The 13,041-nt window shown below is 35.3% G+C and overlaps 1 protein-coding gene across 2 annotated transcripts in view; it reads right to left on the minus strand.

The window, feature by feature from the left end:
- The window catches only part of LOC127854510 (SWI/SNF-related matrix-associated actin-dependent regulator of chromatin subfamily B member 1-like), a 34,744-nt gene that overhangs the window by 4,506 nt on the left and 17,197 nt on the right, over positions 1 to 13,041 (minus strand). The window contains exons 3-8 of one of the 2 annotated variants that reach the window (XM_052389584.1): positions 11,924 to 12,056; positions 8,976 to 9,113; positions 4,648 to 4,775; positions 3,608 to 3,786; positions 2,605 to 2,713; positions 769 to 850 (exon numbers count right to left, since the gene is read on the minus strand). In XM_052389584.1, the coding sequence (XP_052245544.1) occupies positions 769 to 850; positions 2,605 to 2,713; positions 3,608 to 3,786; positions 4,648 to 4,775; positions 8,976 to 9,113; positions 11,924 to 12,056 (769 nt within the window). Of the gene's footprint in view, positions 1 to 759; positions 851 to 2,604; positions 2,714 to 3,607; positions 3,787 to 4,647; positions 4,776 to 8,975; positions 9,114 to 11,923; positions 12,057 to 13,041 lie in introns of both variants that reach the window. The other variant, XM_052389577.1, reaches the window with a different exon arrangement.

Genomic DNA, 13,041 nt, shown 5'->3' on the forward strand with positions numbered 1-13,041 from the left:
ACAAAAATCAAGCATTTATATCAACATGAAAGTTCCCTCTAAACGCGACATATTAATTGTAATTGTAAAAATGTTCGGAACCACGGTAGAGGACAACCCTCTAAAATGAACCCCTTTATGTTCCAAGCACAGAAACTGGACCGCCTCCCCAATGTTTGTAGGTTATCTACACCCCTGACAATAGGGGTCATCTACTTTTCAATGCCAATTCACATGGGAAGTATCAAGCAAATCTGTCAATTTGTTGACGAGTTATTGATAAAAAACGATTTTCACACTTATTGTGACAGTGACCTTTGACCTAGTGACCCTAATTTCAATAAGGGCTATCTATTGTCTAAGGCCAATGCGCATGTGAAGTATCAAGCCAATCTGTCAATTCATTGACAAGTTATTGATCGGAAACGAACTGGTCTAAAGACACACCGACTGACATCCTGATCCAGTAAAACAATATATGCCCCTCTTCTTGAAGGGGGGGCATAAAAATAAATGAACACACCTTTTCCCCAATTATCTGGATTTCATTGAAACAGATATTGATTAGAGCTGGACACATTCCGCTCTCAAATCACTGTACAAGTTGTGATGTCAATTGATATGTGTACTTCTTGCAATCTTATATATTGCCTATGAATGCTCCAGTTGTAAACTAAAATTAATAAACGGTTCCATTTGTGTAATAAAGAAAATGATATACCATCTACCACAAATATGACAAATGGTTAATTGATGAAATGGTAAATAAATGGTTCAAACCTTTCGTACCTAAAGGCGTATGTTTTCAGGTGCCAACTGATCTGACCACGTATACTGTAAGCTATTGCTGTGACGAATTCACCACCAAGACCTGCAAAAAACATATGACGTCAGTACTACATTACTAAAGGACCTCACGGATTTTTGAATTTTTAACAAATTAAATTATTACAGATGAAAAGTATCGCAAGTGATTTATATTTATCTTTAATCTAGTATCTATGTTATCTATAATCTATACAGGGATGTCAATTGTTCCAAGTTTAAAATTGGGAAAATTAGGCCGGTAGTCTGGGAATGCTGGTCCCCAACGGAGTTTAAGGGCAATGCCCCCCCCCTCGAGCCCTCTCTAATAATTGTACTATTTTATAGTATTTCTAGTTGCAATTTCTAGTGAAAACTAAGAATAAAATAAAATAATCAGTACAAATACTTAACTTTTAAATTTGTTAAAATACTAAAAATGTTTCGGCCATTATAGCCTTCATCAGTAGTAAACAAAAATAAAGGAAGTGATGTCAAAGTCATAAAAAAAACACACACAAAAAAACAAAAAACCTTACGTTGTTTGGCGGACAAACATATATAACACATAATATTAACCTTATAATTTTACAATATACAATGACGGATCAAATATTCAAATATTGATTCCCCAACCTATTAGTAAATATGTAATATAATTTATAAAAGGACAGTGTAATAGACAAACATGAAAACTAAGCAAATATTATTAATCAGACTGTCCACATCACAGCATCTGTATTCGTCGTTATAGGTTTGTTTATAATGGATGTAAGAAATAAATTCATTCGTCGAAAATTGCTGTATCCGAAAAATTCCAAAAAATATATGGGTTTTAAACATTAAACAAATATAGGATCTGGCACGAGTTGTCATATCATACCATATTTTATTAAACGAGTTCAGGAATTTTGTTTGTAAGCGAGCCTTTGGCGAGCATACTAACGAATTTCCTGGACGAGTTTAATAAAATATGGTATGAAATCGAGTGTCAGATCTTTTTTATCACATGCTTTTAAATGAGCAAACTAAATAAATATTTATGCAAAAATTATGATGAATCTCGAATGTTGTTCACATTTCGTGACGTCATTTGACATGCAACGTCATTTCAGCAAAATAACAAAAGGCGATTGGTCAATGGAACGAAAACTAAGCCAATGAAAACACTTAAAATGTATATAACACATGTGTAAGATAAAAATATATTCGTAATGGTTATGGGAAACACGGTATGGCATGTGATAAAATGTGCATATTGTATGAATGCCGAAAAATGAAAAACAAATATAATTTGGTTAACATATTGCTTTAGAATATGCTATTGAACTGCTTAACTTTGCTAATCGATCACTTAGAATATCTCATGATGGCGGATATTTGCAACGTTTCGTTGACTTGTAAGAATTTTGGAAAGTAGTGAAGATTTTCTGTCAGTTATCATTCATGTCGATGCCATGGGCTAGCCTAGCAAAATCGGTACCGAGCACAAAGACGATGAAGCTTTGACAAATATATTAATTTTGTTTTCCATTGATCGTGCTTTCAAACGATTTTAACCCTCATCCCCCCTCCTAATTTTTTTTATCTAATTTGATTTTAATTGATCTCGAAATCCACAATGGTCGGCTGAAATCCGGATTTCCGCGATTATCCGGAAAATTGACACCCCTGCTATATATAGTCTAGACCGAAAGTGATGTCCCTCATTAGCCAGAGCAACGTGCAGAGGCTAATCTGGGACAACAATATGGCTTTTCCCAGAACTGTCTTATATATATATTGCTAGGTTATTACTAAACAGCAGGTAGAAAGATTTACCAAGTTCAGCACAGAGTTTTGTTGCAAATTCTTCTGGACTGTTGTCTGGTTCAGAAATATCCCACTCAAACTGGTCCATGAGAGATATATTACCCACATGAATGTTCAACTGAAACACGAGAGATATATTATCCACATGAATGTTGAATTATTCAAATGAAACATGAGAGATATATTACCCACATGAGTGTTCATATTAACAAGTGCACCACATAACAGGTGCCACGTTCGGCTGCGGGTGCATTTTAGAATAAATGAAAGCTTGTCAGAATTTTTTTTTTTTTAGAGGTCACAGTGACCTTGACCTTTGACCTAAAAATGGGTGTACATGTAGAACTAGTCAAGGTGCAGCTACATACGAAGTTTCAAAGTTGTAGGTTTAAGCACATTGATTTAAGAGCCAATGTTCAAAACCTTTACAAAATGTAAAGGTTTTAGCAAAAATCGGACGACATGACGACAGACACAACGAGCTGGCTTCTCCGAAAACAGCCGAGCTAAAAAATGAGAGATATATTACCCACTTACATGTGTAACTGAAAACAAAATAGCCAATTCATGAAAATAAGATAGTGCATGTTTGACTTTAATCAGTAATTCAATATTGATTTTTCAAAATTGTGTGTTCACCATTTGACTTCGAAATATCTTACGTCTGTCCATACAATATGCTTACAAATGTCATTAATATGACTAAGAATGTTATATTTTATCTTAATTGACCAACAGAACCACACTATGTCTATGAAAATCATCAGGCTATGAAACAAGATTAAGAATCAACTTGCTGAGGAAAATAAGAAGGTTTGAGTAATTAATTAAAATACCTTTTCTGAATATGCTTAAAAGCTGGGTACCAATGTTTTTAAGTGATTAATACATCATCCTGAATCACTAATGCCAATATTTGTGAATCTTTTAAAGAAAAGAAAATTGTTATTAACAATGATGTCTAAAACTCAATTGATGAATACTACCCTAGAAAGGTCAACTGTAGAGCTACCTTAAGAATAACCCTCTGATCTGATACAGGTTCATCTGAGACGGGTTCGACAGCATCTGCCTGGTACTGCTCTAGCTGAGACCGTATCACCTGTGCTATGGCAGGCACAAAGTTCACTGGATTCAGGTCAAGGTCATCACACAGCACTTCGGCAAACATTTCAGGGGTTATAGACATTTCTGGAAACAAAATTGAATGAATATATTCACTGGCAAAATACTTGACATAGAAGAACATAATTGTTAATCCTAGATACTGAATAATCAATGCAGTACCTGATATCTGATGGAGACTTGAATTACTAAGTGAATAATAAGTGTATTTGAGTAGTTATGTTTGTTCAAATTGAAGTTCTGAATAAAGAAAAGGCACTTTGCAGAAAAATAGTTAATATGATAGCTGAATACTATTAAGGATAGCATTATGCACTATAAATTACACAACACATTTGTAATAAAATATTAAGAAACAATTATTTTGGTATAAACAATTTTTTTATTTTTATATATAGCTTAGACATAGTTAGTATCCCACAACAAGACATTACAGGAGGGAAGCCCATAGTATTTTTTTTTTTCCATATATATGCTGTAATAGAAACAAGGAGTGCAACTTCATTTGCCGAAAAACTACACCATCTTTACTGTAAACCATGTAACTAGAACAATTTTTAACGAATCATCTACATGTACACACCGGTTGTTTTCGAAAGCTAATAAAATAATTTATCAGGAAAAAATTAACATCAGTACCATTTATCCAGCAGTATTTCGATACCAGCCCTCAATTGTTGACCCAATCGTGTTTGGTCGTTTCTAGTAAAGCATATACATGTATATGAAAAGAAAAAAAATAATAAAATACTATGGGCTTCCCTCCTGTGCAAGACATAGGGAATAAACTGTGTAACACTAGATAAAAAGTTTCTGAGATTTTAAGATTTAAGATTAAGCAACATTTGTGTGCAGATGTTGTGAGAACTATTTATAACCCAAACATCTCTGTGCACTATAATGTTGTGAAACTTAAGGTCTATGAACCATTTTTATTCCATGTAAAGCAGTCCCTGAGCTTCTGTCCCTCATACTCCATGTCAAGGCGTATTGGCACCAGGTTCTCTGGCTGAGTGCTGTTTTCATGGATCTGGGACGGCTCTGAGTCATCAAAGCTGCAACACGCAGTAAAGGATCGATACACTCTGAGCCTTGCACTGGGAAAATGGGGCTTAATTCATGTGATAGTAAAGGGCAGTCTGCACACGCTAATCAAGCAAAAACTTCACAAATAAACTGGAATTTTGCTTAGTAGAGACTTCCTTCCAACAAAAAATACCATAACAGCAAAATATGTCTTCCCTGATTAGCCTGAGAAGACTGTACGCACATGAATTAAGACCTGTTTTACCAGAGCCAGGCTAACTGATAAACATCAGGCTTGACCCACAGTCACTCACTATATAGGTATTCCTGACATCTCTCTAGTTCACACATGCAATACTTGCCAAAGAAGAACAACTAAATAACTACTGTTTAACATAAAACAAGAGGGCCAAGATGGCCCTAGTTCGCTCACCTGAAAGGAGTCTGTTTATTCAATTTTTACCAAATGTCAAACTTGACCTAGATATTGTCCAGACAAACATCCTGGTCAAGTTTCATCATTATTTCATCTGCGAGTCATGATCAATATACCTATGAAGTTTCATGTTCATAGGCGTAAGCATTCTTGAGTTATCATCCAGAAACCATTTTTCTAAGTTGAGTCACCGTGACCTTGACAGCCATTGTGTGAATATGTTAAATGGCACTGTGACCTTGACCTTTGACCTAGTGACCTGATAATCAATAGGGGTCATCTGCGAGTCATGATCAATATACCTGAAGTTTCATGATCCTAGGCATAAGCGTTCTTGAGTAATCATCCAGAAACCATTTTACTATTTCGGGTCATCGTGACCTTGACCTTTGACCTAGTGACAGGCTGTCAAGTGACCTTTTTTCAAAAAGTAGGAAAAAATAGGAACTACTTTTGCAAGAAAAGTAATAAAAAATTAGGAAAAAGTAGGAACTTTTCCCTCAAAAGTAGGAATACATAATACTAATTTTTTAGACACAGGTCCAGGAAACATAGCTTGAAACAGAGCAGGAGTGCCATCACATGTTCTGTATGGATACCCACTTGAAGCTACCTTAAGGGCCCAGAAGATTTCAGCCTTTTGTATCTGTTCCTTGTGTGATGGTTGTACTTGCATACAGATAGATTTATCCCCACCACCCTGAGAGCTGCTTGGCTTTGGGGCACTTCCATGCTTTTGTGAATTATCATGCATGTATTTCATGTTTTCCTTGTGTTTTTATCCATCTGCATGACTTATCAGTTGATTAGCACCAGAATTACAACAAGATGGACTTCATTCAGACAGTATAATATCTTGCAAACTCATTGCCAGTATCTCTCTTGCACCATGATTCAAGTGTTTTTCCACTGTTGTCCAACTTTTCCATCCATGAAGGGTTAAACTTTGTTTTCCCACTAGGCATTTTAGCACTTATAGTGTATCTATGATAATTAAGTTTCAAGCAAAGCTACCCTGATAAAGAAGTATAATTAGATGCTGTTCATTTTGGTGTATCATCAAATAAGTGGTTAGAGGTCTTCTGTGTATCGATATAAAAATGGTAATATATTGTGCATGTTATATCCTTAAGCAGAAGACCAAATTTATTTAGTGATACACCAACTTGTTGTTCAAGATTAATACTAGTATATAAAGCAGTGTCAATGCTCTGCTACAGCTACATTGTGAAACCTTTAAATTGACAATAGGGTGCAGTTATAATAACTTAAGTTACATTCAAAATGACTGGTCATTGCAGAGCAGATTTTGCAACTGGAGATAGGACCTTATCACCTGACATCTTTTATGACATCATTGATTGGGCAATTAAACAGTTGCACTACATTGTTTATTCCAGTTTCAAATAATGGTTTTTACATTATTGATGACTTCGCGGGAGTGTAATAATGCTGTTAAATAATTTTAATACTACGCTTTAACACCTTGAAGTTACCTCACTAGCTATGGCATCATTAGACAAGAATTGTGTTTGTCAGAAACACAATGCCCACTATTGCGCCGCTTTGAAATAAAATGTCAAATTCATCATTTGGCAGGTTTAGAAATTATCTCCCTTTTAAAGCTTATTACTTTCCTTGGATTGTATTTTTTTACTTTTGACCTTGAAGGATGACCTTCACCTTTCACCACTCAAATGTGCAGCTTCATGAGATACACATGCATGCCAAATATCAAGTTGCTATCTTTAATATTGCAAAAGTTATGGCCCATATTAAAGTTCTCGGACGGACACACAGACAGACAAACGGACTAACAGTACAACTGCTATATGCCACCCTACCGGGAGCATAAAAATGTATCAGGGCATTTAGGCTCTGTGCATTTATCTTTAAATACTAAACAGGATGTACCTATGATATCAATAGAACATCATATCCGTTGTCATGTAATACAGAATTTATTACATTATATTTGTAAATGATGAAAACTCGGCAAAGCATCAGTTTTATCTTTTTCCAATAACTTGTGTAATAAATTCCATATTACATAACCACTCATACAATACATGGTATCTCTATATCTCTACATTCCAAACAGCAATATCATGTAAACATGCATAAGGTTTGGTCAAATTGTTGTCAATGGAAACAAAATAAAACTGGAATAAACAATGGGTTCCCTCAGCTCTTGCATCACTGGGAACTGTGTAAGGTAGTGAAGTCTGCAGTGAACAAATGCTAAGGAAGTAAACAAGGCACTATTGTTACTTAAAAAAAAACTTGTCAATAATTTGAAAAGTTACATAAGAAATAAATATTTATGCTTCCTGAATGAGTGCTAGCAGACAGTCAGCATGGGTTTGTTTGAGGGTTAATTGTCAGGTCTCATCTAGATGAATGCAAATTAACAGGGATACAGTCATGCCATAGATTCATTCATACTGCAAGTTTACTAAATAAACTCTTAAAAAAAAATATTCTCAATTGAAAATGAAAAAGTAGGAATAGTAGGAAGATTTGGTAAAAAAATAGGAAAAAGTAGGATCCTGGTGAAAAAGTAGGAAATAGTAGGAAAAAATATGACCGCTTGACAGCCTGTAGTGACCTAAAAATCAAAAGGAGTCATGTGCGAGTCATTATTCATGTACCTATGAAGTTTCATGATCCTTGGCATAAGTGCTATTGAGTAATCATCCGAAAACCATCTGGTGGACGGACGGACCGACATGAGCAAAACAATATACCCCCTCTTCTTCCAAAGGGGGGGAGGGGGGGGATAATGAAAAAACTGCCCCCCTCCCAGCAGCCATGTTATTTAACTGACTGGAACCATTTTTTAACTCAACTCTCGAATCAAGGAAACAAATGTTCTGAGCAAATTTCATGAAAATTGGGCCAAAAATGTGACTTCTACTGTGTTCACATGTTTCCACTATATACATATAGAGAAAAATGCCCCGCCCACTGGCAGCCATGTTTTTCACCAATCCCTACCATTTTCAAACTCGTCCGAGATATCAATAAAACCAATGTTTTGACCAAATTTCATGATGATTGGGCAAAAATTGTGACTTCCAGAGTGTTTACAAGGTTTCTCTATAGCCGAATAGGAAAAACTGCCACTATATACATATAGAGAAAAATGCGACGCCCACTGGCTGCCATGTTTTTTCACCGATCTCGACCATTTTCGAACTCGTCTGAGACATCAATTGAACCAATGTTTTGACCAACTTTCATGATGATTGGGCAAAAATTGTGACTTCTAGAGTGTTTACAAAGTTTCTCTATAGCCAAATAAGGAAAAATGCCCCGCCCACTGGCGGCCATGTTTTTCAACGGATCAGAACCACTTTTGAAATTAACCAAGATATCATTCGGACGAACATTTTGACAAAGTTACATGAAGATTGGGAATGAAATGTGACTTCTACAGTGTTTACAAGGTTTTTCTTTTTTTTACCTAGTGACCTTGTTTTTGACCCGGCACAACCCAGTTTTATACTCGGCCGAGATTTTATTGGGGCAAAGCTTTTGACCAAGTTTCATGAATATGGGACAAGAAATGTGGCCTCTAGAGTGTTTACGAGCAAATGTTTACGGACAGACGGACGGACATACGACAGACAAAGACGGGTCACAAAAGCTCACCTGAGCAATCAGGTGAGCTAAAAATCAAAACCATTCAATTCTTTTCAAACTCAATAATCACATAATCTTTAGTCTAATAAATGAGAGGATTTTGTTAAATTAAAAAAAAAAAATTTAAACAAATGTATTATGTACATACCATAAAGGAAATGTCCGAACTTTTGGTTTGCCTATTCTGTTTCTGTTGATTGGAGTAGAGCAAGGCACTGCATCAAGATGATGAGAAGAGCTTGGAACGGTTGGTACCCAAGTGGCTCGCTTTGTCTTTGGGTCACCCCTATGTAAAAGAAATGCAAACAATCATTAACTAATTAGATACATCACATATTATGCTCATTCAGAATTCAACGATTTAACAAAGCAAATAAAAATCATAATGCATTAATGGTTCAGGGATAATAATTTTCTGTTTTTCCGATACAAGATCAATTTGCTTTGCATGACTGATTGAAATTACTTGCATTTGAACAAACACATTTTCTTTGATTCTCCAGTCACGGTAAAAATCACAATAATCATCTGCACAGATTTAGGAATGAAACTGAAAAATCAACTTATGATTCATCTTGTGGACATTCAATACTCACTTGTTGGAAAACTGAACAACAGTGTTGTTCAAACATTCAAGACAAAAATACACACAAAAAAGCAAATAATGTTTATTTAATCCTTCTTGAACTTCCTGTTCTTTAAACAAACTTGTTAATTTTGTAAAATCAGCAGTTCTGACAATTATCAACAGATAACAGTTGAATTGATAAGTTAAAATAACCCAAAGTTAAAACAGTCTAAAAAAATGACAGTCTTCAAAGAGGTTACAAAAATCTCTCCTGTTTTTGTTGAATGTTTTCCTTGAATTGTAGAGGTGTACAATCCTCAAGACTAATCATCAATTTGAACAAATACAAATATCTTAATTTATTTATATTTTGTTAAATACGAAGACAAGGCTTATAATTTATCAGACCATTAGAACGTTAAATGCCCCCAGAAACATTGTTTTGCCGGTTTAATGAATGTTTGTGATTTTCGACCGTTATTGAATTATATAAAAATAACAGTTTTTTCTTTTGATTTTTTAAGTTTAAATTAATATTGTGTTTGTATGACAAACAAAGAATATATAATCATTGTTTTCTATACTTTGATCAAACTTAATCAAAATAAAGCCCAGTTATGATCTGTATAATTAGGGATGGCAACGGTTAATCGGTAAACCGGTTATCCGTTTCTTAAGGAGGTTAACCGATTACAAAATTAATATTCGGTTACTCTTGCAGAAAACGCATTTTTTTGTTGAACAAAATTAATGCTCAAAGCGTAAGTTTTGTTTTTACTTCATTTCACTGTATTGGCTAATCCGCTAATCTGATCGCAAATTATCGGCAATTACCACCCCGTGATGCCCCCCTGTGGATCGAAAGCGATCAGAGTTGTAAACCATCCGGGTGCAGCTGTATCATGAGCAGGCACCTACTCTGCAGTGTGTTTGTTCAGCACTTCACAGTCTATTGTGTTTCAATTATTCAAATATTGATAAATTTAAATTATAAACCGACCAATTACGCTTGTCAATTAGCACATTTGACTGCAATATGTCCTTTTTTTTTATAAATAGAACATCAACGTGAATATCCAGTATAAAGTCGGTAAAGCTTGATCAGATAGCACGTATTTTAAAAGTAAGCGACAATCTATAATCATGCCTCTCTCATCGGATGCCTGGAAATTTTTCAAACAGGTTGCTGACAAGAAATCAGCTACATGCATACTATGCCCAACGACACTGTCGTTGCAGGGGGGTACATCCAAGCTCTCTAATCACATGAGATTAAAACACCCCGCTGAATTTCGATGTGAGCCATCTCCAGTAAAGCTGACATCACTGGACTGCTATGTAAATACTCCGAAAAAGATGACTGGCTCAGAAAGAGAGTCAATTACAATTTTTTTTTTCATGATATGATATGTCACAATTTACACGTGCCGTGAAGTATGCCATTAGTTTGACTACCATTTCTTGATAAAAATCAATAAAGCGTGAAAATGATTACACCCCATCACTTTTGTTTTAATAACTATTGCAGACTTTAACGATTTGCCTGTTGCAAAATATATTTACGCTAATTGACAATTGTTATTAATCAGCAAACTGTTAATGCATGTAATTCTTTAAGGATAATGGGTGTTAATAAAACACAACACAATTGAAATTCTGCACTAGCTTTTATTGATCGAGATGTAGAACAATAATTATGTGTAAATGACGTGAAGCTAATATTACAACAAAGAAATATCACAGTTCACCGACAAGCATATGAAAAATTGTTTATAAACTCATACGTTTTTCGGATGTTGTTTTTTATTTATGTGGTACAAAGACAGGCGCTTAACCGGATGACCGCTCGAATATCAAAACAGGTTAACCGGTTACGGATTTGCTTAGGTTTGCCATCCCTATTTATAATACTTAAATTATGTTTATAACGCATGCAAGTTTGTCCAATACTTGTGGACTGCAATTTGTGAACTGACCTTTAACTTTTCCTTCACAACCCTCTTCACACCTACTTGAACGTGGTAATGGATTTCTGAATGTGGGACAATCGGGAGGACACGGCTTTGCTGTTGATACTGATTGCCATATTACAATAATGACGGATTATGTGTATGGGCAACTAAACTTCCCTCCCTCTCTCCCTTCCCTAATCTCCCTCATTCACTCACTTTTTTTGGTGGACAAGTTACATGGATTAGTGCACTGTTCCTGGACAACAAGTCATTATTTGGTCTAGTTTGGCATAGAAATTCCACAGCCCTGCCTTGATTATTAACACAATCCCCCCGTTTTTGCTTCAATGGCAATGCATAAATGTAGATGGATCAAAGATGCATTAATGGCCAACCTCTTGTAACTTTTACTCCATTATAAGATTTTGTATTATCATAATTTAGATCAACAAAAGGCATTTTTACACTTATGTTTTATATTATTTGATGTAACATGTATCAATATAATTTAAGAAAAAATGATCTGCGAACATTAATTTTGTGTCAACATCTGCATGTTTACAATATTCAACATACCTTTTTACTGAGTTAACTTCTGCTGGAACAGCCACATCCTTGTACTTTTCACCACCACTTTCTATTATTTCATCAACTTCCTTTGAGCGCAACAATGTTATATTGGTAGCTAAAGAATGTTGTCCAAATCCAGCTGAAAGAAGATGCTTTATGTTTTTTATAAAAGTCCAAAACTTTATTACTATTAGGCAAACTGCAATAACAAGAGGGCCTGAAAGGCCCAAATCACTCACCTGAGATAACAAGATATTATTGGGACAAATCTTATGACCAAGTTTCACGAAGATCGGAAAATAAATGTGGCCCCTAGAGTGTTAACAAGGTTTTACTATAGCCATATAAGGAAAAATGCCCCGCCCCCTGGCAGCCATGTTTTTCAACCAACCGGCATCATTTTTGAACTCATCCAAGATATTATCTGAATGAATCTTCTGACCAAGTTTCATGAAGATCGGACAGTAAATGTGGCCTCTAGAGTGTTAACAAGATTTTACTATAGCCATATAAGAAAATATGCCCCGCCCCTTGGAAGCCATTTTTTTCAAGCAAACATAATTATTTTCAAACTCATCCAAGATATCATTGAGACCAATCTTCTGACCAAATTTCATGAAGATTGGACTATAAATGTGGCCTCTAGAGTGTTAACAAGATTTTACTATAGCCTTATATAGCCATATAAGGAAAAATGCCCTGCCCCCTGGCGGCCATGTTATTCAACAAACCGGCATCATTTTCGAACTCGTCCAAGATATTATTAGGATGAATCTTCTGACCAAGTTTCATGAAGATCAGACAATAAATGTGGCCTCTAGAGTGTTAACAAGATTTTACTATAGCCATATATAGACATATAAGGAAAAATGCCCCGCCCCTTGATAGCCATGTTTTTCAAGCAAACGTAACCATTTTTGAACTCATCCAAGATATCATTGAAACCAATCGTCTGACCAAATTTCATGAAGATCTGGAAATTAATGTGGCCTCTAGAGTGTTAACAAGGTTTAACTATAGCCATATAAGGAAAAAGGCCCCGCCCCCTGGCGGCCATGTTTTTTTACCAACCAGCATCATTTTCGAACTCGTCCAAGATATTATTGGGATGAATCTTCTGACCG

The sequence above is a fragment of the Dreissena polymorpha genome, chromosome 1, assembly GCF_020536995.1.
Source record: "Dreissena polymorpha isolate Duluth1 chromosome 1, UMN_Dpol_1.0, whole genome shotgun sequence".
NCBI lineage: Eukaryota > Metazoa > Mollusca > Bivalvia > Myida > Dreissenidae > Dreissena > Dreissena polymorpha.